General features: G+C 38.0%; 4 protein-coding genes across 14 annotated transcripts in view; 3 read left to right on the top strand and 1 right to left on the bottom strand.

The window, feature by feature from the left end:
- Positions 1–7,354, top strand: part of mcph1 (microcephalin 1) — a 35,477-nt gene extending 28,123 nt beyond the window's left edge. For 2 of the 9 annotated variants that reach the window (XR_006379885.1, XM_044214366.1), the window contains 2 exons: positions 5,908–6,145; positions 6,245–7,354. Coding sequence is in view for 6 of the 9 variants with exons in the window: in XM_044214366.1 (XP_044070301.1) it covers positions 5,908–6,145; positions 6,245–6,258 (252 nt within the window). In the remaining 3 variants the exon portion in view is untranslated. Of the gene's footprint in view, positions 1–54; positions 623–5,894; positions 6,146–6,240 lie in introns of those variants that run through there. The other 7 variants (XR_006379884.1, XM_044214364.1, XM_044214369.1 and 4 more) reach the window with 5 other exon arrangements.
- A 1,103-nt stretch (positions 7,355–8,457) lies between these two features.
- On the top strand, positions 8,458–21,875 carry agpat5 (1-acylglycerol-3-phosphate O-acyltransferase 5 (lysophosphatidic acid acyltransferase, epsilon)). The gene is made up of 8 exons (XM_044214359.1): positions 8,458–9,312; positions 9,953–10,022; positions 10,118–10,233; positions 10,334–10,423; positions 11,584–11,674; positions 12,959–13,120; positions 18,437–18,560; positions 19,754–21,875. The coding sequence occupies exons 1-8, from the start codon at positions 9,094–9,096 to the stop codon at positions 19,977–19,979; spliced, it is 1,098 nt and encodes a 365-aa protein (XP_044070294.1). The 5' UTR covers positions 8,458–9,093; the 3' UTR covers positions 19,980–21,875.
- Positions 21,876–22,480: 605 nt separating this feature from the next.
- tmem14a (transmembrane protein 14A) lies at positions 22,481–24,606 on the top strand. 3 transcript variants are annotated; one of them, XM_044214361.1, is made up of 5 exons: positions 22,481–22,604; positions 23,381–23,463; positions 23,550–23,651; positions 23,762–23,849; positions 23,945–24,606. In XM_044214361.1, exons 2-5 carry the CDS (start codon positions 23,388–23,390, stop codon positions 23,985–23,987), a joined length of 309 nt encoding a protein of 102 aa, XP_044070296.1. In that variant the 5' UTR covers positions 22,481–22,604; positions 23,381–23,387; the 3' UTR covers positions 23,988–24,606. The 3 variants fall into 3 exon arrangements, with proteins under 3 accessions (XP_044070296.1, XP_044070298.1, XP_044070297.1); XM_044214363.1 differs by having other exon boundaries at positions 22,532–22,561; XM_044214362.1 differs by lacking the exon at positions 22,481–22,604 and adding an exon at positions 22,802–22,870.
- An 82-nt stretch (positions 24,607–24,688) lies between these two features.
- gsta.1 (glutathione S-transferase, alpha tandem duplicate 1) overlaps positions 24,689–25,971 on the bottom strand; it is a 2,103-nt gene continuing 820 nt past the window's right edge. Inside the window, exons 3-6 of the mRNA XM_044214360.1 lie at positions 25,741–25,873; positions 25,506–25,641; positions 25,246–25,371; positions 24,689–25,064 (exon numbers count right to left, since the gene is read on the bottom strand). Of these exons, the coding sequence (XP_044070295.1) occupies positions 24,927–25,064; positions 25,246–25,371; positions 25,506–25,641; positions 25,741–25,873 (533 nt within the window). The 3' untranslated portion in view covers positions 24,689–24,926. The remainder of the gene's footprint in view (positions 25,065–25,245; positions 25,372–25,505; positions 25,642–25,740; positions 25,874–25,971) is intronic.

The raw sequence follows: 25,971 nt of genomic DNA, 5'->3' as shown, positions 1-25,971 counted from the left end.
TACACACGTTCCACTATATCCTCTACAATACCCACATGTTTTTTTCTCCTCTAGTGGAACAGCTACTCAGGATGCAGCTGTCTACCTTCAGCACACTCTGTGATAGTAGCAGTGTCCATCCCATTCATTGAAGAATGTGTCCCGGCCCACGACAAAGACATTAACATCTTTGAAAAGGAGATTCAAAGGAAAAAGACCTTCATTTAAATGTCATCATTAACTCTTTCCATGTATTTTCCTACTTTGTTCATATAAAATGCTAAATCTATATTAAAAACAAAATCTACTGTTTTTTCTTTTTTCCTGAGACTTTTTTCTACTCTTCTTCTTTTTTCTTTTTTTCCCCAATTGGGTTTATTTCACAAGTTCACAACGTTATTAAACAATCCGAAATTCCAAGCTCTTCCTTTGGGTCTCAGGGTCCATAAAGTCAGTTATTGGTACAAACTAAAGTTGCCACTTAATGACCTCTGACCACAAAATAGTCATGGCTTTTTTTTTTTATGCATCTGCTTCAGGGTAGATTTATGCAATTTCGGATTAAACGTACTTGGCTGCTCTCTAAGTCATAAATATAATGAATCATTATTTTCTCTTACCCTCTCAGATCTGAAAAGTTATGGGAAAGTTGCTTGTTTCTTTGTTTTCTCTTTCAAAAATAAATTACATTTTGTAAGTGTAGCCTTCCTTGTTAAGAGTGGTGATTTTGTCAGGTTTTGAATATGTGGGTGTGTGGGTGTATTCTGTATCCTGTCCCAAACCTTCACGTCTACACTAGCTTGAAATAGCATGACAAAAAGTGATCCCACACAGATGAACTATTTCACATTTAATTTTTAGTGTGAATCTGTGCAAGTGTAACTTCGCAGTAGTCTGAAAAATCAGATTTAGTACTAAGACAGATTTTTTTTTAAAGATTGAATGTATTCACGACTTATTTAAGGCAGCGTTGTCATTTTTAGACATGTTCTGATGTTGATAGAGTAAACGTTTTTTTAGACATTCTTTGTGAACAACATGCCTGAAATGCTCGTGTTAGTTACTTGTTTTTCTGTGGTTTCAAGAAAAATGTTTTTCAGTAGAAAATGGTTTTGAAAATGAATCATTATGTGTACTAGAAAATAAGGGGACTGGCTCCCCACAGCATATAATGATACAGCCATATACAACCTTTATCTGTTATAATGAGTATCCTGCAAGAGGCAAATGGAAAGTTTGGGATCTTTTCCTCTAGTTGCAGCATTATCCCAACCTGATGAAGTTTTTGCAGCTGCTGTCTGTCTGAGGGCTCTCATGTCACAGTGGGAAACAGAGTGCAGGTGTGTTGTGCAGGAAGAGCATTGACATAGGAGGATGTTTTGTCCTATACTGCAGGAATGTGTCTCCATCACAGACACTCTCCTATTGATTCAGTAGCTTCACTATTCCCCCCCCCCCAACAGTAAAATCTTTGAGACAGACCATCTGTAACAGTCTGCAAAATAATTGTAGACAGATTGAGCTTAATATTGTGTACTAAATAGTCATTTTACCTTGGCATAGCCAAATTTTAGTGTTGACTGCACCATATTTAATTTTTTGACAGGAAAGCCTTAGATTCGCCCTCTGCAGTTGGATAGAAATACCGAAACAGAATTGTAGGAAGTAGGCTGATGTAATAGTTACTGTATATGGGAAATGCAACATATTTAAGGCACATTACCAAAGAGGAAGGACTTGTCGTCATTCCAAAAACACTGACTTTTTCAGGTGTTTTGGCTGAATCACTCAAGCAGTAGTATTATGCAGTAGATTAAATGACAACAGTTCTTGTATTTCAGTTTGTTTTGTGGTTATTGAAAGCATAGGGGAGGGGAGGGACACAAACATTGATGCATTTCATTTATCACTGAGTCACATCCTATGTATGTATATACCACAACAGTTTTCTCATGCTATGAGGAAACAATGTGACTTCTATTGAATTATCAAGCACACGCTGTATTTCATTATACATGGCTGTTAGGCTTTCTGTAATGTAACTGTACATTAGTGGCTGCAAAGATATTGATTGGGTTGTCAGAGTAAGGAGGTGGGATTTCTTATGTGACGAATAAATAAATTGTTGCTGGCACTATACAATGAAGCTCATCAAAGTTAGTTTTTTTTTAAAGATTATTTTATCTGGCTTTTTCGCCTTTATTAGATAGGGACAGCTGAAGAGAGACATGAAAAGAGAGAAGGGGGGGGGGTGGCATGCAGCAAAGGGCCCCGGAAAGGACTTAGCCCCATTTTATGGTGCACATGCTCCACCAGGTGAGCTACTGGGGCGCAAGCTCATCCAAGTTGTAACAATTTCAAAAGTGGTTATCAGAGAAAGCTCATTACCACTGGCATCTCTAACACGTCCTCTAGAGATTTAAAAAAAATCAGCACAATGATATTGACAAATGTAACAAACAGGCTTCAGCTGGCAGCTAGTTCACAGACCAATATTTGTAGTGTCATGTTTGGCACTGGGTAAAGTGTTTTTCTTAAATGCAGCAGTATACTAGATATGAAATGAAATTTACACAAATCCATACTGCTGTTGAACACACCACAGCAAGTAAATGTCTAAGTAATCAACGTGACAGTTTAATGGAGGACCATTAGCGTGGTCATTTATACTTTATATTCTCTGTATATATATATATTCTCAAATTGATCAAGCCACTTCTACAGTCTTCTTAGAAGCTGTGTGAGATTGGTTTGTGATGTAACTCAGAGTAATAAATAGGTAGAATCAAGTTTTGCCCGACCACACACCACAGACAACTTTATATATTTATTTTAACTATTTGAAGCCATGTTTCCAGAGGCTTAATACTGTATTCTTAGCAGTAGAATACTAACCGTCTACTGTATATGTACTTTTTGAGTCAGCATTTTGTTTAGCTCTCTTAGAGCGTCACTCACCAAACTCAAAAAGATACAGAAACTCAGATTCATATGCTCTCATTTAGTCACACAGAGTTGACAATACTCTATGAACAATGTGGGCTGCCGAAGTGAAACCAGGCACATAAGGTGGCATTGTAGCTCACTTTGTGCCACTCAGAGTTCAACAGTGAGCTAAGAGTTAGTTAGTTAATGTGATTCTGATAGAATTTGTAGTTATTTCAACTTAAAAATATAAGAGACAAGGCTGACTTACAATTGTAAGTTAACTAAAATACTGCTGAATAGTTAGTTAATGTTATTCTACTGTAATAATCTGTAGTAAACTTAAGGTTTCACGATCAGCAATGACTTAACAATGTTTACTCACACTAACAAAAATTGCTATTTAAATTGGATGTCATGGTACATTTAGTCTTTCAGTAGTGGCGTCCCAGGGTCTGTTTTTCATGTGCCTCAAAGCTAAATCACTAGCGTCCACCTTCAGGCCAGTATCAGTATTGAATTACGGTCAATATGGTGTGCCTGTGATGACTTACAAATTGGGTTTGTCTGGGTTAAAGTGGATACTTCATTATTTATTTAGCACACATTAATTAACATCAGTACGATGTAAATGTGCCATATTTAGGCAAAAGGCAATCCCTGGGCAGTTTGGTGTTATGCAGGTTGATCTTCATCATGGTTAGCGTTATTGTTTATCAGAAAAAAGACCTGTGACTCACATCAGATATACGTCCTTGAAACAATTCACCAGAACTACAAGTAAAAAGGTTTCTTGAGGACCCAAACACATAATGAATCCTGTAGGGTTGGGCCGATGGCTGACAGTCATCGACCACTGAGCCCTCTACCATCGTAACATTATGATTTAAAAGCTGCTTGTTAGTGCAATAAAAGCTTTGCAAATAAAAAGACAATGAGTCATTTATCAAAACATTTAGCACATTAGAACTGATGAATATGTATTTTAAAGAGTGTCAGCCAGAGAGCGCAAAAAATATGTATGGATTTTTCTAATTATTCTAGCTCCTTGCGCCTGATTTACTAAAGGAAAAACAGCTTATTTAATCACACTATTTACAGCCCAGTGAAAGCATGTTTTAATTTAGGCACAAACATAAAAAATATTTTCAAAGCTACCTGGTTTGTGCCTGCCTTAGTTAATCAGGGGGTCTTTATTTATATCGCAAAACTGAGGATTCAAACTTACCTACAGCGCGAACTCTCCCGTTCTCTCCTAGGAACCTAAATTTAAGGTAGGAGTCGGACTACTACTATACCTGTCTTAAACAAATAATTCCTTCGCTGGTTGGAACATTATATTGTTATTAACCCTTTTTTTCACCATGTCTCGCCCTGCACATTTAACTGAAAATATTTCATGATTAGGAAAAATATAATCATATAATATTATGCAGTTCCATCACTATGACTAATATTTAAAATATTTTTTAGAATCAGATGATCTGCTTAATGAGGTAGCTTAAGCATAGGCTATAGGGAGGAAAAGTAAGGAAAGACCGGGTGAGTAGGTGAGGATGAGCTGTGAATGGGCTCAAATGCGCAAAAAATTATATTTTAATATGTTTAAAAGTTTAATATTCAGCATACATACAAAAAGTATAAAAGAAGTATGTAAAAAAGTATAATACCTTTTATAAGAGTAGCCCATAAGATGAAACCCCCCAACCACAACAACAATATCATTGTCCATCACAATGTTTCACAGTGAACATCGTCATATGCCAATTCAGGAGACATTGCCCAACCTCAGAATGCTGGGAAGTATGCCAACAATGTTTCAGAACATTCAACAAATTTATTTTGATGCGTTTAGTGAACAATCAGCAGGACATTCATTCAACTTATAATTCGCTGTAAGTCACACAACATGAACTCATGATTATACACGTAAACATGTATAATCATGAGTTCATGTTGTGTGACTTACAGCGAATTATATGTTCTTAAAGCCCCTACCGACCCATAGTCCACCCACACAGGTTTTTTTTGCACGATTAGACCTTTTTTCAGGACTGTGGGCGTTTTGACATGTCACAGGTGTAAATAATGAAATTATCGATGGCTGAATTCCATTTAGCTGCTTCAGTTTCAGGGTCCTGGTATTGTTCATGCTAGCTCACTATTACACTGTCATGACTTACTGGGACACTTGAATAGAACAGAGCCAACGTTACTGTTATTAGTATCACCTGTGCTTTTCCTGAATGTTTGCTGTAAAAAAGGCCTATTGTTATATCATTTATAGAGTTTGATGACATTTTGTAATTCTCAGCATAGCTCCACCCAGCTTCAGCCTGACTTACAGGTCTAATTAGCCAGAGTAATTAAAAACACCTGTGTGGACTTGACTTGAAACTAATTACAAACTCCAATGAGTTAATAGAAAAAAAGATTATTTCAGATGATTCTTGGCAGGGACCAGTAACTTCCTGGAGTCTCCGCTGGTTGCCTAGCAACTGGTCCCAGCCAAGAAATAGTCCAGCACATAATCCCCTGTAAAACATCCAATTACTATTTTTACACTTTGGTTTTTGTACGGATTAAACAAATGAGGTACAATGTGTTAATCAGTGAACTTTAGAGGTGCTAAAAGACTGCCTTTGGACTGAGGCAGGCTAGCTGTTTCCCTCTTTTTCCAGTCTTTGTGCTGAGCTAAGCTAACCAGCTGCTGCAGCTTCATATTTAGCATGTATTTGAAAGAGTGGTATCGATCTTCTCATCTCACTCCCGGCAAAAAAGTGTATTTCCCAAAATGTCAAACTATTCCATTAATGTTTCTGGAAACTGTGACTAGGCAAATGTTGAAAGCTTATCATGAGTTCATTTTAAAAAGCAGTTTTTTTGATGATCTTTTAAGGGAGCATGTTGAGTCGTTGTTTGTTCTGGTGTTTTCTTGTCCTGATTGTGTGTGTCTGAAAATAGTTCATTTGTATGTATTTAATTGTCAGTTTCTCTTCCCAGATCTGTCGTCTCCAGAGGCACCTGTCTGCCGGGGAGCACCAACAGGACCTGTTCCAAAGCCAGCCAGCCATGTTTGTGTCCCAGCACTCCCAGCCGCCCACTCAGAGTCTGGTGGAGCTGATCCAGCTCTGTGGAGGAACAGTCTGCAAAACTGTGCGGCAGGCGGGTATCTGCATAGGGAAGTACAGTGGCAGGAGACCAGAGGGAAGCAGGATCCTGTCTGAGCAGTGGGTGCTGGGTAAGATATTTCCTGCTAATCTCTGTGTTAAATGCTCAACTCCTTTATCATGTCATTAATAATTGTTTCTCTCATTTCTTGTGATTTTATTTCAGATAGTATCACATATTTGAAGCAGCTGTCATATGATAACTACGACTTGGAGTGAAAGCTGTAGAAAATCATTATTTTTTTGGCTGTGAAGTTAAGTTTTATTAATTTTATGCTGGACAGTCACATAACCTCAGTTTCTACCTTACAGTGTTCCTCTTGTGCAGGTTTATCATCTTGCTTTGCAAATGTGTTCAGAGGCTTTACATAAATCCTCTCAAATATTCTGTGTTCGAAGCACTCAAGTCCCTGGTTACCATGGAAACCTGTTACTTCTCAGGACTATCAACCATTCAACAATGGTCTAAGTTACTTAAACTGCTTTGACATAGTGTATGTCGATCCTTTATTATTTGCATTATTTTTCATAAAGTAGTAACCACTACTGCGTACCTGTTTTTCACAACAAGACATGAGATTGAGACAGTTTTGTTTTTCATTTATAACAATGTGATTTTAAAAATACTTGCTGAGCCAGTTCTACACTCTAATGAAGCTTAACATACAGTATCCTTATAGAAATGTTTTGTGATGTCATTGTTAATAAATACTTCTTAAAAATGGGATCTTTGGATTTATTGTTTTCTGTCAAATGAAGAGTTGTTTAAGGTCACTTCAACAATTAAACCAAAACTTGTATCACTTTTTTTGTGTGATGTAATTTTCAGTTAGGTAGGTTTTATTGAAATTTAATCGTTATGAGATTAATTTAACTGTCTGCATTTTTTGCACAATCATGGTATAATGAATGTAGCACCCTTTTGAGAATAACGACTTGATTTGTGACAAAACACAGTGGTGTGATGCATCAATCTGTCAAAAGTGTTCACTCAGCAGTGACACAGGGTGACAGACGACAAATGAACAAGCTGATGTATCACAGCTTGTACTCACACTTGTCAGTCATGTTTAGGCAACAGCGAAGGAAAGTAACAAATTTACTCAAATACTATTAATAATAATAACTTTATTTATGTAGCACCTTTCAAAAACAAGGTAACAAAGTACTTTACAAAAAAAACATAATGAAAGCAAATAAGATCCATTATTAATACTCAGCTGCACTAGAATCTTAAAGAGTTTCCCCTTCGGGGATCAATAAAGTATTTCTGATTCTGATCTTGAGTATTTGTGTTTTTGTCATATACACTGCTGATACTATTTCTGAAGTATTTAATATGTGCAAGATGTGTAGTATAATAGGTTCATAAAGTATAATGCATAATAATAATAATATTTTCTGGCCTCCTTGTCTTTGCACCCAACTTGTGGGGCCACTTCACACAAAAACACACTAATCCCCCACAGTTAAATCCAAAAGTGATTAAAGACAAGCCCTTTCAACACAATACCACTCTGCAATTGAACCTTTCTGCATCCGACTGTCCAACATTTCACTAGAGATTTTTATATTTTACTCCAAGTCAGCACAATATGACTGATAGCATACTGAGCTACACCATCTGTAACCTCCCCACCTTTAGTGCAAACATTACTAAATCATATCTAAATGTGTCAGATTGAATTCCTTTTCATAAAATGTTATAAAATTAGAATTAATGTGATGCGAATCTTTTTGAGAGTTTAATCACCCACACTTGTGTTTTGGCATCTTTTTAGGTGACTCACAAGGACTCACATGCTATAGGTATAGGATATGTTACATTGACTGTTGACCATTTTCTAAAGCATACATAGCAACATAGCATTTTAAATTTTTGAATGTGTCTCCATTTGTAAATGTCTGTGAATTTGCTTTTGTAATTGAGCTCCTAAAATAAAGAGCTAAAATAATGAAGCTGATAGACACCATTGGTTGCTTTGAAGGTAGGAAACAACACAATAAATAATAAAACATTAAAAAACTAAAAGCTCTCTTCTTTTGTGTGTAAAAGTTCATTCTTGACCTTTGAAAAAAGTAGTTTGTCAAAAAACAAATCTAATAACTACATTGACTTTGAGATTGATGTTGTACATGGGCCATGACAAATAAATGTAAGAAATCAAATAAACACTATCACATGCTTTTGAAAATGGTTGGAAGCTAAAAGAAAAAAAGGTGTACTATGAAATTTGTGTAAAAATGGAGGTAAACTTGCAGTAAAAAAGTGTTATGGTCCTTTAATGTTGGAGCATATTGAACTCATGCTGCGCTCACGCCCATTGGTTTGCCTCTACTACGTCAGTTGACCAATCAGCTTCGTCGATGCTACGGTGTGTCATTACGTAGGGAGGCGTGTGTGACATTTGCTGCAAAGAGCTAGTTTATGAACAGCTAGCCGGAGAAAGATGAAGAACTAGGGAAGGAAATAGAAAATAGTTTGCCTTTTAACAACTGAGCTGACGTCTGGGTTACACTTTGTTATCGTACCCACATTAAAGAAGACAGTTTGTATCAAATGTAGCGTTAGGTAAAACTTCCTTTTTGGCTAAACACGTTAAATAGTAGGCTAACGCTGTCTCTTAACTTATACAGACAGTAACGTTAAATGTACGAGTTTGGGCTGAGGTGGTGTTCTGGTTTGCCGTTCTGAGATGTGGATACTAATCAGATAACTGCAGTTAATTTCGTTTTTTTTATTGCAGTATGGGTGGACGTTAATTTATCGCTTAAGCCGACTTGGCTAACTGCGGTTTGCACACAAGGTTAAATTTAGCTTTAGCCAGCTAGCTCCTCATTTCCCTCTTGCTGCAGCTTTCTCACTTTCCTATGCTGACTTGTCAGGCCAGGTGTGCTGAAAGTAGGCCAGGTGCGGTGCTGTAACTTAATCAAAGTGCTCACAGAGTGTGGGACTAAGTCCAACAGCCTAAGTTACTTCAGGGATTTTTGTTAGTTTAGTGGAGCCAGAAGTACGATCATGCTGCTCTCCTTGGTTGTGCACACATACTCGCTGCGGTACTGGTTTCCAGCCACGATCATGCTGGGGACAGCCCCAGCTTATCTGCTGTCATGGGGGGCTTGGCGCTTACTTTCAACTGTCTTACCAGCGAGAGTGTATCACAAGTTGGACGACCGGTTGTATTGCATCTACCAGAGTATGGTCCTGTTCTTCTTTGAAAACTACACAGGAGTTGAGGTGAGTGATCCTTCACTTACGGCATATAAAATTACAGAAAATATGATTGTTAAAGACAAAACTGGGGTCGATAATATGGTCACCAGTTTATGGGGGGGAGGTAGAAAGATATGACACAGTCATAAGAGACAGCTGCCTCTTACCAGCTGTGTCACCAAGACACCAAGGCTGATAAACAAGATCTTGATGAACCAGATGCATGAAGGCGAGAAAGTCTGCATTCTTTTGCCCTGTTGTTTCCACTCCTTGTACTCTTGGTATTTGTGTTCGTTAGGGTGTGCAGAAAAGCAACAGTGGTAGTGTTGTAGCTGGTATACCGTCGTCTCTGATATGATGTGATTTGTGTAATAAACTTCCTGTGCTGTCCAACCAGCTGGAGGCCACATGAGTAGATTGGAATGGACCTTTTTAATAAATCCTCTTGGGTTTGTTGAAAAGCAGCAGTCTATGCTGGTATAGTTTTTGTAAAACTGGGTAAAAACAGTCTGAACTGGAACCAAATCCCTGATGCAGTTTAAATATTTAACAAAACAAAATAAATCTTTATCTCAGTGTAGAATAATTTTGCAAACTGATGACAGTCCATAACATCTACCATTTTGCTGGAGTCTGCAATGTCTTTAACCTGCTTTCTCTGTAGATTGTTATATATGGAGATATACCAAAGAACAAAGAGAACGTGATCTACCTGTCTAATCACCAATGTACAGGTAATACATTTGCAGATGCTGCTTTAAAATCTCAGTCTAGTGTGAAGCACAGAATGAAGTAAATATCTAATCTCTACCAATGGCTCTCCTTGTAGCTGACTGGATCATCGCTGACATGCTCGCCATCAGGCAGAGTGCTCTCGGTCATGTCAGATACGTCCTTAAAGATGGACTCAAGTGGCTCCCACTATATGGATGGTATTTCTCTCAGGTAATGCAACTCTGTGAGTATTTGAATGTCATTTTACTGATGTAAACATCAACATCACATTATCCACTGCTGTTCTCATCTGATTATCTTTCTCTTTTAGCATGGAGGAGCCTACGTGAAACGAAGTGCAAAGTTTAATGAAAAGGCGATGAAGAAGAAGCTCCTCACTCAGACTCAATCTGGAGCACCAGTGAGTACACTTAATAAATTAGTCTCTTGACTACTGCAGTCATGCCCCGCTCCACCCCCACCCTCCAACTGTGACTGTACAACATATATTCATATTGGGCCTTATTTTCCAATGTTTTTCTGATCATTACAAGCTTGTTTTTTAAACTTTCATTACTTAAATTCAATGCAGAGCTTTCTGCAATAATCTTTCAAAATTCTGTCCTCCAAAAATTCCTTCTTATCGTACTTGTAATTAGGATGTTGACGTGAATAGTTTCTCAGAGTTTGTATTAACAGAACATCTAATGATGCCAGCACCAATGAAATGGATAATCAGACATTGGATGCAGGAAGGTTCAATTGCAGTGTGTGTTATTGTGTTGAAAGGGCTTACTTTAATCACTTTTTGGGGGGATTTAGCTGCGGGGGATTAGTGTGTGTGTGTGTAAGTTCGACAGAAGTGGTCCTGAAGTGATGTGAAGGTACACTATGAAAGCTCTGTTGTGAGTCGTTAAAGTAAACATAATGACAAAAATTTGTGAAATAAGACCGAGGTTGGAAATAACCAGAATTATACTTGAAATCAGTGCACTCATTAAAATATGTACGTTTTCATCTTTGTTCCCATTTGCCTGAAATGTATCAACTCTAAAACAAATTGTCAAAGTAAAACTCACTTGCCTGTTGATTCCAGTAATTAACAAATAAGTTATGAAGCATTTTATGAACTGCTGCTGAAATTTGCAAAAGTGAGGAAATTCTTTAGATGAAAAAGTGTGAAGTGAGTGATTCTAATATACATTCATTCAGTACGTGCTAAAGCAAATTTACATAAGGGTACAACTTCCTGGTAATTGTTGACCTTAGATAAAAGACAGTGGCGTTACTGTGAAATGGGTGAAAGGGAAGGGATACAAATTTAAGACCTGAGCAGTAGGCTGAGTTTTCAGCACCAAAAAAACTCTCAGTTTTCACTTCACTTTGCAATCCAAACTGATTTTAAAAGAATGAGGTGATGAAAACTGTGTATCAAGTTTTCTTCTAAATATTACAAGTTCAACACAGTTTTTGTTTTCCATTTTTGTTGTTCAACAAATCCTGTGAATGTTAGAAATTCCATTTTGGCAATAAGAACCAACACTAAAGACGCTTTCATTTCATGTGTTTTTCTCCTCACAGATGTACCTTGTCATCTTCCCAGAAGGAACTCGGTATAATCCAGAGCTCAAGAATGTTATCGCTGACAGTCAGGCTTTTGCTACGAAAGAAGGTACTGGCATGACAGCAGCCATTTACTGCTATACTGATGCATACTAATTCAGCACAGCCCACTCAGTCTGTAAAACAGCTGACTACATTTTGTTGTGTGACCTGTGGCCACCCTTGCAAGCTACTGTTGCATCACATCCATATGGATTTACAAAATTCTTGATTTCAAAGTTAAGTTTTCAGTTCAAATTGTGCAACATTAGAATCATGTATTATAACGTTCAGAACTGTATAGCAAAGTGAAAATCATTGCATTTCCTGGTAATACAGCCCCAAAAACCCCAAAAGATTTTGAATGTGCATGAAGGTAAAATATACATTTTTGGAACAGCAATTATATCAGTCTTTTGGACAATTTTTACTATACCCCTTTTATTGAAGTATTCATTAGTAGAGCTTTATAAACATAAAAACTGCTATATTCATTTCTGTTGTCATTGGATTACTGGTGTGGTGCCAGGAATTGGTCAGCTTCCACCAAAACTGCTTATTAAATATTCCTGCTGATGTTAGCTCAGCGTTTTGAGGACTAAATGGACTTGCTACTGGTCGATAAGAGAGAATTTATTTCTAACTCACAGTACTAAAAATAATCAGTTTGAATGAGATATTTTATGAGTATTTTTGTAGCATGAGGAAGTGAAATGAACTGATTTTAAATGGTGATTATATTTAACTGAAATACACATTTCAATGTAGCTTTAAGATTTTACAGCTACATAAATTTGTTGCATCAACATGAATATAATGATGCTATTGTGCAGTGTGGTGTCAAGGTCGGCTCACAAACTGCATCCATTCTGCAGAGATTAAGCCTATCTCTGGACCACAGCTCTGAATATCACCTTCCCCCATTAATCCAAATAAATCGCTCTGGAGAGCCGACATGTGCACATGACATTATCTGCTATTAGTGAGGTATTAGTGAGCAGAGGATGGTGCCATATCGACAGGGGAACAACAAACTGTGCAGTAACTGACCCAAACACAAGCATTCACATAGTATTACTGTGTTTTTAAATCATGTATTTTTATCATTATTTATTTTTAAAATACTTTTGGGGGGGGTTAGCCATTATTTTGATAGTGGGCCGTGGAGGGGAAGTTGCGATTACATGGCCAGCATCTGCCACCAGGACGCCCCAGTGTTATAATTGGCTACCAGTACTTATTGTACTTATTGTGTAGGCTGATATGGCATGCTTTATATTGACACTGTTAATATAACCTTTATTTAATCTGATTAAATAAAGAATGTATTACTTTTCTTATGTCCTTTCCATAGGACTGGCTGTTCTGAGGCACACACTTACACCCAGAATGAAGGCCTCTCACATAGCCATCGAGGCCATGCAGGGCCACCTGGACGCTGTGTATGATGTCACAGTGGCCTACGAGGGAACGCTGAACACCTCCGGTCATAGAAAACCTGCACCATCAATGCCAGGTAAGCAGGCATCAGAGTTTGACCACAGACCTGTGTTGGAATCTCAGTTAAGCATTTTCATATTAAGACTGAAACAGTCGGCTTTCAACAGCTTCCTTCATTTAACTTGGTGTCACAATGTGATCTGTTCCTGGATATCTTATCTTAATGGGTAAAAAAAACAAAACTCATTTGTGGAAGGTATAAACTTATACAGGACACTTGCAGCTGGAATACATTTGGAAATGCAGGCCTAACTTCAGGCGAGTCAGCCAGGTGTAAATGCAATTGAGAAAATGCTCAGTTTGGAGAAATTACAGCCCAGAGGGTAGAAGAAGTTTGCCTTCATTTAGTCTCACCAGTCAACTCCAGAAGGATCTATTCTGCACAGTCATCGCTCCTTTCCAGTTGCCGCCTAAGACCCTATTTACACCTGGCATTGAAATGCGATCTGTATCTGGATATCCTATATGGATAAGGAAACGCGCATGTTAATGCAAGGTGTAAATGCACGCAGAACGTATTGGGAGTTGAATGCAATCGGATCGGCCAGACCACATTTGGAAGTGGCTTAGCTAATTTGCATGTTGAGATTCAATCACAGTGCTGGCAGAATTAGCATTACAAGAATACCGGGTGTAAATGCAAAGGCCCGTGGACCGCGTGTCATTATCCAGATAATATATTCAGGTACAGATCACATGGTAATATCAGGTGTAAATGGGGCCTATAAGACAACCAAGTGTCTAATGAATAACAAATCGGGGCTGTAGAATTTTTTGTCTAATGAGCATACACATGTCAGATGCATTTTTTTGTTTGGATCCCCATTAGCTGCTGTATCACATCAGCTATTGTTCCATATGAAATATGCATGTTGACAATACAAATCAACAGCACTAACAATTACAATTACAAAATGACAAATGATAATACGACACGCTACAGCAGCACCCATATCAACTTAACAAATTAGAATGACATCGTATCCATATGATATACACACACCATTAAGGAAATTGAAAGGTAGTAGTAGTAGTAGGAAGTAAAATCAATAATATCATAATGATAAAGACTAAAATACAACAATCAGTGCAACCTTCCCACATACTGGCATTCGAAAAATTAAACCTGATTACAATTATAAAAAATGCATGTAAATACCAGTTATTAATGCAGGCGATTTGGTTTATCCATCATAGAGATAAAATAGCATTTTAACACCATATATAAATGCAGTTACAGACTGTCAGCTGCAGTCTGCCTCTATTTTCTGTTAGTCAGTGTATCCATAGACGTTTTTATCAATCCTGTAACATTGTGTACACCCTCTCATTAATTAATCACATAGCAAACATTATCTATTAACAGCCACGTCTTCCTGTAAACAGCATGAATCTGTGTTTTGGAATTTTTGATTATTCTGTGTTCCCAGCTCTGCAAGCACCGTTTGAATGTAAAAAAAACCACAAAAAAAACATCCCATATCAGTCAGGAATAAACATCGATGTGTTTCTAGCAAACAGATCAGAGAGAATACAAAAGCATACTTCTTCTCATCACGCACTTCCTGTTCTCATGTGGTGAAGGTGACTTTAGTGACTTCACAAGGAGGTGGAAGTGACTCAAGGCTGCGTTCACACTGCAGCTACAAGAGTCCAAACTCTTCGTCTTGTTGTTGACGTTCTTTCTGTTTCATAGTCAACAAATGTTTCTCATCAGTATGAACAGTTTGAATCATTTCAACTTATTGTGATAGTATAATATTGGATCCTATTTAAAAACTCAAATCTATTTTAATACATATTTAACCCTTAATTGTAAAATCATAATAGGAAATGGGGATTCAAATTCAAGCAATTTCCTTAATTTATTATTAGACATATTAATAATCAATAGTCAGTTAATCTTTAACAAAAGGACAAAGTGCACAGTTTTCCATAATAACAGCATTTTTCATTTACTGGTGTTGCAAAATCCAAGCTGATTATCAGAATCAGATTAGAATCAGAAATACTTTATTGATCCCCGAGGGGAAACTCTTTCGTTACAGCTGCTCACTTTCATGTCGATGCACACTTGAGAATAGAAGGAATAGAAGCACTAAGCAAATCAAAATATAATACGCTATAATACAGGTAAGATAAATTAAGTACAAGTGGATATAAAGTATAAAAGCTAAATCGTAGAAAAGGTTTCAGTCGTAGTCATCTGGACACTGTTTTCAGAATCAAGATGTTTCGGTTGGCAAGTTGAATCTCAGACCACCATTTCTGTTTAAAGAAATGGTGGTCACCTCACTCTCTGTGAGGTGACCACCACAGTGAGGTGAATATTCTAAGTAGAGAGAAGAGTTGGTTTGAAAGAGGAGTCAAAGAAGCCATTTTTGTGAAAAAAGAAAACCCCTCTTTAAACAGAAATGGTGGTCTGAGATTCAACTTACCAACCGTTTATCACAATGTATTAACACCATGGTCAAGCCAAGCATATGCTAATCAGGTACTTAACAGTGATGAGGGAGGTGCAGCCAGAAAACAATAGGCCTGATTACTGGGCCATCATGGAAACAATTAGGTCAGTTTCAGGTGAAACTAGACAGGGTAAACAGCAGACACTCAGGAAGACTCCTCCCTGAGGGCAGGGCTTAAGCAACACAGAGTAGCTTAAGTTTCTGAGCTCTCAGACCATTTTCACAATTGAGAATCCGGATGGGAGCCGAAACGTCTTGATTCTGAAAACGGTGTCCAGATGACTACGACTGAAACCTTATCTATGATGGAACACTCCTGGACGAATGACGGACTCCACCATCTTGTTATAAAAGTTAAAATAAGTGTAAGTACCAAAGTGGATTTAGAGGTTGATAAGTATGTATGGTATAATACAATATAATACAATAATAATGTAATAATATAAGTAATAGTGCAGTAATGAGTACTGTTAAGTTAAGTGTAGCAGATTAACCAGATTATTAGACGGTGGATATTGCACAGCAGTTAGCCTGAGAGCCAGTTGAGGGGGGAGTAGGACTCTCCCGGGAAGATGGAGGAGGTGGGAGCAGTGGACTCAGAGGAGTCTGAGGTCCGACAGCAGCTGAGTTAGAGGGGGTATGAGCAGGAACCGGTGTGTCGAATCTGTTAAAGAACAGATTAAGTTCGTTGGCCCTGTCCAAGCTTCCTTCAACTCCTCCGCTGCCAGTCGGTCTGAAGCCAGTGATGCTCTTCATGCCGCTCCAGACCCCTCTCATGGTTTCCAATCCAGGTTCCTCCTGTACTTCTCCTTGGCCTCCCTGATCTTCACCTTCAGGTCAGCCTGAATTGCCCTCACCTCCTCCCTATTACCATCAGTAAAGGCCCTCCTCTTGGCATTCGGGGGGGGGGGCTGTATGCATCCTTAACGTTAGCATACAGCAGGTCCAGTGTCCTCTCACACCTCACATACTGGGTGAAATTAGTCAGTGTTGTTGAAACACTGACATGGTTGAAGTCACCCGAGATTAATATGAGTGCACTCAGGTGTTGAGTCTGGAGTTGTGATATGGCGGTGTGAATGGCGTTGCACACCGATGCCGGGTTAGCAGAGTGGTGGATGTAAACAGCCACAACAATGGCATGTGAGAATTCACGTGGCAGATAATATGGCCGGAGTCCCACAGCTAACAGTTCAATGTCCGGGCTACAGATACTCTGCTTGATAGTAACGTGTGATCCCTGTCGGCCCGAACAGTCTGAAAGCCGTTGATTAAACGTTATGATCCGGGATATCCTGGTGTAGCCATGTCTCTGAGAAGCACATCAAACGAAATATCTCAAAATATCAGTGTGTATTGGAGGGGCTTCTGTTGGTGGAGTAAGTAATCATGTTGAACGTCAAATTTAGTTTGAAAAAAGAAAAATAGACTAGAAGAAACACAAATATCTTAATTTTGGCTAATAAAAGCTAAAGGTTGTCTGATCAAAGGAAAGAAATGCTGAACTGAATGCTGCTAATGTAGTTTTTCCATTCATGTTAAATGGCTGTTTGAATTGTAATTTGGTATTTTCATCTGATTGTGGATAGAAACACTGGCATTGAAACTGATGCATTTAGTCAACATATTTCTGTATCTCTTTCAATACGGAACTAAGTAAATTCAACTTTAATTCAATTAAATTAATACTTGCTACTAATAAATTATCTACCATCAAGTACCTTTTTTATATCAATAAATGAGCTCCCTTCACCTCTTGTAGCTGTTTGGTCTCCTCTTTGTGTGCAGACGACTCAAGATATTTAAGATTCCTTCTCTCAGAATTTCAGCTCTGTTGGAGTTTATTAAAGGGATGTAGATCTGGAGGCATTGTTTGTTGCTATGGAGCAAAGAGTTGATTTCCTTCGTCAACACACATGACCTGCAGTGGAAGCTCAGCTTTCTTTCAGTAGATTCAGCATTGATTTATGAAATGCTACAAGAGTCTTTTTTCTCAATGCCAAACACTTGTTTAGATCCTCAACAGCCCAGAAGAAAAACAGCACTTAACCTCTTCCATGTATGAGGAAGGAAGGTGGTCTTTTCTTTTAAGAGTGACATTGGCTTTTTCATGTGTGTTCTTGCAAAAATAAATTATGTGAGCCTCCGTCCACACTAACCGTCAGTGTTTATTAAACTGGCGCATATTGTCTCGAAGGTCAATTCAAATGTGCACAGCAGCTGATTGAGGTGCTCTCTCCACCGGTGAAGTAGTGTTTCGCTGCTGACTTCGATCAAGTTTCCTCTTTTGGCTGCAGTGCCAGGTTTCCTGATAATATTACATGTTGTGGAAACAGGAACTTGAAGGTCTCTGGGGATACACGTGTAGCCTTGAGCGTTCACACTTGGTTACATTTTTATGTCTGACCTTCTCAGACACTTTGGGTTTCTTTCTTCGCTTAGTGCTCTGAGATAAGATTTATTTTAGGAACATTTATTTGGTGATGCTGAAGCTGATTTTGATCTCATATAAATAAGGAATATTCATTTGATACTCTGATTATTTAGTATGATTGCAGATATTAAATTGGACTTGACTGTCTTTTTCTACATTTACACTTGACTTGATTTAGACTCAGATTTGACCTGATTTTATTGAGATCTGCTTATTAGTCTGAACCTGTCCCAGCCTGAGAGCTGTACAACAAGCTGTTGTACAATACCAGTCTTTACTCTCTTGAATCAAAGGGGCTTGGCATCACAGAGTGGTAGCAGCTCTACTCTATCATTGTCGCCCCGTGTTGATCTTAAGTGCTTACTCTACGTGCCGTTTTGTTGAAAGGCTTTTCCTGTTTTTGTTTAGTCTCTTTATTTTTTGCGTTTGACAGAATTCCTGTGCAAAGAATGTCCCCGAGTCCACATACACTTCGACCGTGTGGACATAAAGGAAATTCCTACAGAGCCACTGTTTTTCCGCAGGTGGCTGCACGAGCGATTCGAAATCAAGGACCGGTAAGTGTGTGTGGGTGGAACAATTAATCATGTAGAAATTGCATGTTGCATGTTTCTGAAAATCTGATTATGTGCAGTTGCCTTTAGTATAGACCAGTGGTTCTTAAATTGGGGGGCGGACCATAACAGGGAAAAACATGAACCTCATCTAAAGGTAACAATAACCAAACAAGTGCTGTGATGCTAAAAAGGAATTGGATTTCAGATTAGTAAGATTTATTCAGGCGGTAACATGACGTATAAGTTACAAGAGAGACGTGCAGTAACTTGACTGGGAAGAAAAGACATATAGTGCTCATTAAGGAAGAAAAACCAAAGTATGATATCTAAGAAAATTTGAGTATCTTGCTCTTGAGGTCATTGCCAGGGTAGCAGAGCATTAAATCTCTCTGCCAGTAGTTTGGGCAAAGTTTTAACTTGCATTTCATGAGTAAAATGAGTGCAACCTGAAGGTCATATTCTAAATATTATTTCAATAAAATTCAAGTTGGCTCGCTTTGTTACGAGTTTACCAAATATTGTTAATCGCTGTTAAAAGTTAAATCAATTAGAGCTGAATAGCTGCTGGATAAATCTGCAACTATTTTGATAATCAATTGTTTAAATCATTTTTTAACAAAAACACTAAAACTTCCTCTGGTTGTATATAATATTAGCTGCTTTGTAAACTTGAATATCTTTGGGTTTTGGGCTGTTGGTTGGACAAAACGAGACATTTTAATAAGTGGACTTGGACTTTGGGAAATTGTGATGTGCATTTTTAACTATTTTCTGGCATTTTATAAACCAAACGATTAGTTGATTAATCAAGAAAATAATCAACAGATTAAAGGATAATGAAAATAATTATTAGGTGCAGCCCTAAAATCAATTTACATGGGGGACATGACAGAAGAAGTCCAGAACCACTGGTATAGACTGAAGTGTTTTGAAATAATAGTTGTTGCCTTAAAATATATTCAGGATACGGAGTTAGAAAGATCTATTGAGCCCAACATTGACAACACCAACCAAGCGCAGAAAGCCCTGATGTGATTTGGGTGCAGTTTTTATGCTGTAACTGCTGTAAAAATCCTGACGTGAACTTTTGTCAGACAGATTTTTGTGTCGTTTCACTTTGCAGTTTCTTTTGTAGTCCTTGTGCATTTCTAAGACGGGCTGAATTCCTAAGAGAGTTATCTGTCTTTTCAAAGGCTGCTGACGGATTTCTACGAGTCGGAGGATGCAGACAAAATATGCAGGTTCCCCGGGGAAGGCAAACCTTCTCCTCTGAACCTCTCTAAAACCCTTCCATCAGTGATTATCTTGGGGGGACTGACATTGCCATTACTGCTGACAGAGAACGGCAGGAAACTGTACGTGAGAACCTGGGTGTACGGGACACTGCTGGGCTGGCTGTGGGTGAACTTTTTCCCTTAACGTACAGGGCGGAGGCTGCAACGATGAGACATGGAGAGACGGTGCCATTTTCCTGTGTGACAACAACACAAGGTGTGTTCCAGATGCGAAGCAGCATCTGATAAGAGGCTCAGAGATTTATCCCACATGTCTGACTCTCTGTTGACCTTGAGCTGCAAGCTGAACGGAGATGCGGAGAATTGTTAAGCTTTTTGTGCTACTTGTTCCCTCGCATTATTTGGATTTTCAGCCTGAACTGATGAGAAAACATGAGTGGATTTGTTGAAAAGTATTAAGAGTTCTCAAAATACCCAATATGATCTCTGCTATGAAAAAATTGCTATATACTTCTCTTAAAATAATTTCTCCCTTCAACAGATTTAGCCAAATTAATATTCTCGCTTGCTCACCATCAAACATTGCCCAGTTTTAAAGCTCTTATGACATTTATTGAATTCTCAAAAATTTAATAATCACGGTTAGCTACTGTATCTAACTGACACAGTACACTAGCCCACTGATGATAGATCATTAATTATTAAGTGCACTGACTCATTGACATTGGTTGTAATGTTGTCTGTTATTTATGTCAAGTCCCATATCAGGAGGATTATGCACTTTGCTCATTTAAAGTGATGTTTTTTCATTAGTAGAACAAAATAAATAGCACGCAGTCCCCTATAGGGGCTCATAAACATGACACCAGCTGCATCGTTTACCATAAATATTCATACAGACATCACTTTGTTTTATATTGATAATGAATGTAGCCGTGAAAACATGTTCATGTATGCATATATGAAAAGAGTACATGTTTTTTAGTATCCAACACCCAAGATTTGGATTTTGCTAATGTTAATTACTCAAAAATATACAATATATTGTATATTTTTGAGTAAAGTCTTTGTCACTGATGATGCCACAGGGAGCTCAAGTGGAGGAATGCGTGTTAAAAATTTTAATGTTCTACCAACGTAAAATATTACTTACCTTAAAATGTCGATCATTGCCAAAACCTGGTGTATTTACCATGATGTTGTACAAGTGTGTTAAGTTGAGCAATACTTGTTTTAATGCCAGCCCGGATGACAGCAAAATGTCTTTTCAGGGTTTTTTTGGGGGGAGGGCTAAATACATTATAATTTGATTTTTTTTGTCAATTTAATCATAGTTCCATAACTGTTCTATGCATTTGTTACTTTGAATACCATGTTACAGCTCACATTAAAGTATTTACCTAGCAAAATGACAAAGCCATGTTAACAGTATATCACAGGCTCCTGTGCACTCAAAGCCATTTGTATAATTATCACTGTATTTGTGAAATGCACTGTATGTCCATTGTTGTTGTTGTTTACAGTAATGAAACCATTGCATTTTCCACGAGTCACTTTACATATTTGCCATCTTGTCTTCCTCTAAAGTTAGTCTGAGATATGTTTTCCATGTGGATGGTACAGTAAATCCCATGCTTTTTACATGTCGCCCCAATACCTCACTTGAATAATCCTTCCTTGTTCTTAAATGACCCTTGTCAGCCATTTTATAGTCATTTTTATCCTGACAAGACGAGACTGTAACTCATCAGGAAACTCTATGTAGACAGTATTTAAATGCCAACGGATTTTGGAAATGTGTGCCTTCTCTTTGGAGGAACACGTCTTCAGCCCTCTCACGGAGGGCCACAATGGCTCTTTTCCACCAGGTGACTGCATGGAGGCGCTCTGCTGGAGCTGCTGCTCACTGCAGCATGTGGTCACATTGTCTACCGTTCATAGTGGCTTATTTTGCTCTAAGAATGCATTAATTTACACTTTTTGAGGACTATTATGAAATGATGAAAACCTTTTAATGTGTGTGAGTTCTGGAAATGGGGGTTCAGAGTGAAATAAAGTGGTTTTCTTTGGGGAGAGTCAAGTTTTCTCTCTGTTGTCTTACTGTCGCGAACACATGATTATTATAAGACTTGAACTCAGACACAGATATTAGAGATGCACAAGTGTATCTGCATACTACTGGTTCAGTGTTCTACTGCTGGAATTAGGCCAATTGTTGAACAAGCATTTAGTGAGATTTTGAGATGCCTTATGCATAATTTCATGTTTTTCTTTCATGTAGATTGTACTATTTTTCATGTTTAGAAATGTCATGATGAGACCTAGATTTTTAAAGTAAGTCCGGCAGGTCTAAGGGCTTGAGCAGCCAGAGGGACCAGATCATGGCCAGATTAAATTTGATCACATCACAGGGGCACAATAATTTTACAGAATAATTTATTTGAGAGTTGTTGGCTCAATATTCAACAATAAGAATATGCTTTCTGAGATGGGGACCAAAACAACACTCTCCCACATGAATAATACAATTTGAGTCCAAAACTTAACTGAGTGACAACAAATCAAACAAATAAATTGACTTTTAAATACAATTTGTCTATGGATACACTGCAAGGATAGTATCTATTTAAAATCTACCGGTATTGATTTTAATGTTCTGAAATACTATTTTCCCACTTTATCAAATGTCAGCGAACACAGCACGGAAATGGCGCATGCGTATTACGGCTTGTGGGCAGTAACCGGGAAGTGCAGTCGCAGTTGAAGGTAACGTTTTCTAAGTGCTGAACCTCACTTGTTTGGACTCAAGGTATGTAACTATAATACACCAAGACGAATTAAAGAACAGTATAGTGATAATATGATAACAATACGTACCTCACCTGAAGTAAATTATTAGCGTGAATATGCATGTGGGTCTGCTTGTCTGTACGCTTCCTCTGTTTATATTTGAATCACTAAAGGTCTCACAGCGACATCTAGAGATCGGTCAGACTTCTTATTGGTAGAAACACAGACAACAGGGGTCAAAGTACTAAAGTACACGTATTATTTTGCTGAAAGGTTTAAGAAAAGGTAAACCTGTTGGTGTTAAAATCTAATTAGCGTATATCCTAGCTTGGAAGAAACGTTAACACACATTATACTGTGGGTTTTCCTGTTTGTTGAAAGGGGACATTGTGTTTAATGGTAAAAGACTAAAATTACTTGCTAAACTTATGTTTTTGTTGTTGCAATTTGTATTATTAAACGCAACACGATTTACCAGATACAGCTCAAATAATCACAATTCACTACGTTCATCTATTATTATATAAATACATATTAAATGTTGATCTTTAAATCACAAGAGTAGCAAAGGCATTGGGACAGAAAACCTAGTATGTTTGTTTACCAGTGGGGCCACTCATGTTAAAGATCATGTAAAACGTGAGGACTAACTTTTCTCAAGAATACTTCAGAGAGTTAGCATTGAATTATATTACCCGTCTGTTTTGGGATTTTTGTAAGCGTTGCTATTGAAAGACTTACTTCAACATGAATAAGAAACATCCCTGACACCCAGTACTGTATTTCTGTTTACAGCTTCGTGATGGCAGTGGACTGGATTGGATTCAGCTATGCTGCAGCCCTCGCCTTTGGAGGATTTATGGGATACAAGAAAAAAGGTTGATAGCTCACATTTGATGCCACATGATTGTCACATGATTAATTAATTGTCTGATTATCATCATGTGTCTCTGTTTCATTGTAGGCAGTGTGATGTCCCTGATGGCTGGTTTAGTTTTTGGTGGATTATCTGCTTATGGAGCATACAGAATCTCTAATGACCCAAAGGACATCAAGGTCTTATTGCGTGAGTATGGCTAAACTCATCCTAATATGCTGATTTTCAGCAGTTCATAAGTCAGAGAATTGGTTAAAACATCCAGCCAGTATCATGTTGTGGTGTTTTCTTTCTTCCAGTGGCCTCAGGAGTCCTCTCAGTCGTGATGGGAATGAGATACAAGAAGTCTGGAAAATTAATGCCTGCTGGCATTATGTCAGGGTTAAGGTGAGGAGTCAGACTTGCTCAACATGCAGAAAAGTTTATTGAGCAAATCAAGGATCGTGAATAGTATTAGACACTTTGCTGTCTCTTTCTTACAGTTTGTTGATGGCGTTCCGGCTGTTACTACTCATCGTGGTGTGAATGGAGGAACAACACTGACCAGACTGAGGGCTCCCTGTCTCTCAATGAACAGACCTTGTTTTAAAGGAAACATCATTCCCAGTTAGCATACTAGAACAAGTCTTCTGCTTTGTATGGTAAATTTACTTTCATGTGACCAGAAACCTTGCAAAAGCTACCAGTGGGCGTTTAACAGATTTAAGATTAACTAGTAATCTTATTGCAGTAAATCTGTTTTGGTGATCTTATATAAATCACACTGTTTGTTTGTTGTTGTTGTTGTTTTTTTGTACATGTGCATGAACGTGAATCTCATGATTTGTGATACGTTTTACGTTGTATTATTACCACAGGTTTACTCACAGTGTTGGCACCACAGCAGATGTACGCGAGCTTTGTGGGTGCTATTGTCTGACTTGGCAGGGGGCTTACTATATACACTATGACATCAGTTTTACAGGCTGCTAAACTATCAAGGTTATTAAGCTGAAATATTCAAATTACTGAAAAAAGGAACAAGTTTAAAGGGAAAAAATGTGTATTCTTGACTGCCCATGTGCTATGTCTTTGACATTTGACTTTGAAAAAGAATAATAATGTAATAATAGCAAAGCAAATTAAACTAATGTGCTTGTTAAAATAACGTGTTTCTTTTTATGTACAAGGTGTGGTGATAGTCTACATAAAAATAAGGGCCTTTGATTTGACACAGAACAAAAACATTCCTCAAAAATAAACAATTTATTTAGTAGAACCTTCACATTAAAACACCCTTATAATGTTATGAAAGATTACAGATTCCTTTCATGCTAAATAGATTAGTTATTTTGTGATGGACAGTGCAGTAGTCATCTCAGCATAAACTAGGGAATATAATTGATCCGCATGCCGTACATGTTACGCTTGCATAATAAATCATTCACTGCCTACGTGAGGAATGTGCCAGATCTTTTACAGAGTTCATGGCCGTGGTAATTTGATGTTGAACACCTCCTCGATGGTCTTCGTGTAGGTTTCATCTGGCTGCTGCTTCCTCTTGCTGCCTGGCTGCAGGAACCTGTTGATGGCAGGAATCTGGATCATCCTGCCCTGGAAAGACTGGAGGAAAACGCAGAAAGTCATCCTTAAACAGAGGATTCAGTGCTGGGTGTGTATTTTGGTACACTGATATGATTGTTAACAATATACTGGAATTTCATGGGAACAAGTTCTCTTTTGTTGTTCTTGTTGTTCCTTTGTATGTCCAGCCTTATACAGGAAACCACTTTTACACATTTACCTTGACGTTGGGAAACTCAGAGAGGATTCCAGTAAATTTCTCCTCCAACATCAGGGTGCATTCAAGCAGCTGCACGTCTGCACAACTTAGTTTACCTCCAACCAGGTATATTTGCCCAGACAGCGCCTGAGAAGACACACAATATCTCGTTTAATTATCATATATAATCATCAACAGGACAATTTTCCACCTTTAAGGCGTTTTAACCAATATTAATCGGTTATAATACCATTTCATATATACAGTAAACATAGTGGTACCTTTTCAAACACAGGAAGGTAGCGATCTTTTGCTTTAGTTTGAATAGTATCCAGTTTTTCTTTTGGATCTGGGCTGAAGGGCAACATCATGATCATTTCCATGAGATCCATCACTCCCTCTGAGTATATATTGATCCTGAGGGAAAAGCATCACCATACATACTGTAACACATTCATCCACTAAAATCCCATGATACAGTAGACATCATTACACTCTTATAGAGATGGACCATACATGACACGGTCTTTGAGGTCTTTTCCATGAAGGTTGTACTTCTCTGCAATGTAATTCAAGATTGCCTTTGTCTGAACAAGCTTCATGCCATCAATTTCAACCATGGGAACCTGTTGAAACATGAGGGCTCCATCTGCAGAGAAAACACAGCAGCAGGTAATTCAGGTTGGCACTCCCAGTGGTTAAACATCAATTTACCTTGTAGACTATATTATAGTATATGACAACAGG

Source organism: Siniperca chuatsi, linkage group LG11 (assembly GCF_020085105.1).
Source record: "Siniperca chuatsi isolate FFG_IHB_CAS linkage group LG11, ASM2008510v1, whole genome shotgun sequence".
In the NCBI taxonomy this organism is placed as follows: Eukaryota; Metazoa; Chordata; class Actinopteri; order Centrarchiformes; family Sinipercidae; genus Siniperca; species Siniperca chuatsi.
The sequence above is the reverse complement of the archived record's forward strand: the minus strand, read 5'-3'. Positions and strand labels throughout refer to the sequence as shown.

What these genes read in the sequence shown, in the direction of transcription:
- agpat5 (XM_044214359.1), top strand. Translation starts at nt 9,094, where the DNA reads ATGCTGCTCTCCTTGGTTGTGCACACATACTCGCTGCGGTACTGGTTT. An exon ending in AGACTCAATCTGGAGCACCA is followed by an intron (nt 10,424 to 11,583) that starts GTGAGTACACTT and finishes TTCTCCTCACAG; the next exon opens with ATGTACCTTGTCATCTTCCC. An exon ending in CGATTCGAAATCAAGGACCG is followed by an intron (nt 18,561 to 19,753) that starts GTAAGTGTGTGT and finishes GTCTTTTCAAAG; the next exon opens with GCTGCTGACGGATTTCTACG.
- tmem14a (XM_044214361.1), top strand. Translation starts at nt 23,388, where the DNA reads ATGGCAGTGGACTGGATTGGATTCAGCTATGCTGCAGCCCTCGCCTTT. An exon ending in GGACATCAAGGTCTTATTGC is followed by an intron (nt 23,652 to 23,761) that starts GTGAGTATGGCT and finishes TCTTTCTTCCAG; the next exon opens with TGGCCTCAGGAGTCCTCTCA. An exon ending in GGCATTATGTCAGGGTTAAG is followed by an intron (nt 23,850 to 23,944) that starts GTGAGGAGTCAG and finishes TCTTTCTTACAG; the next exon opens with TTTGTTGATGGCGTTCCGGC.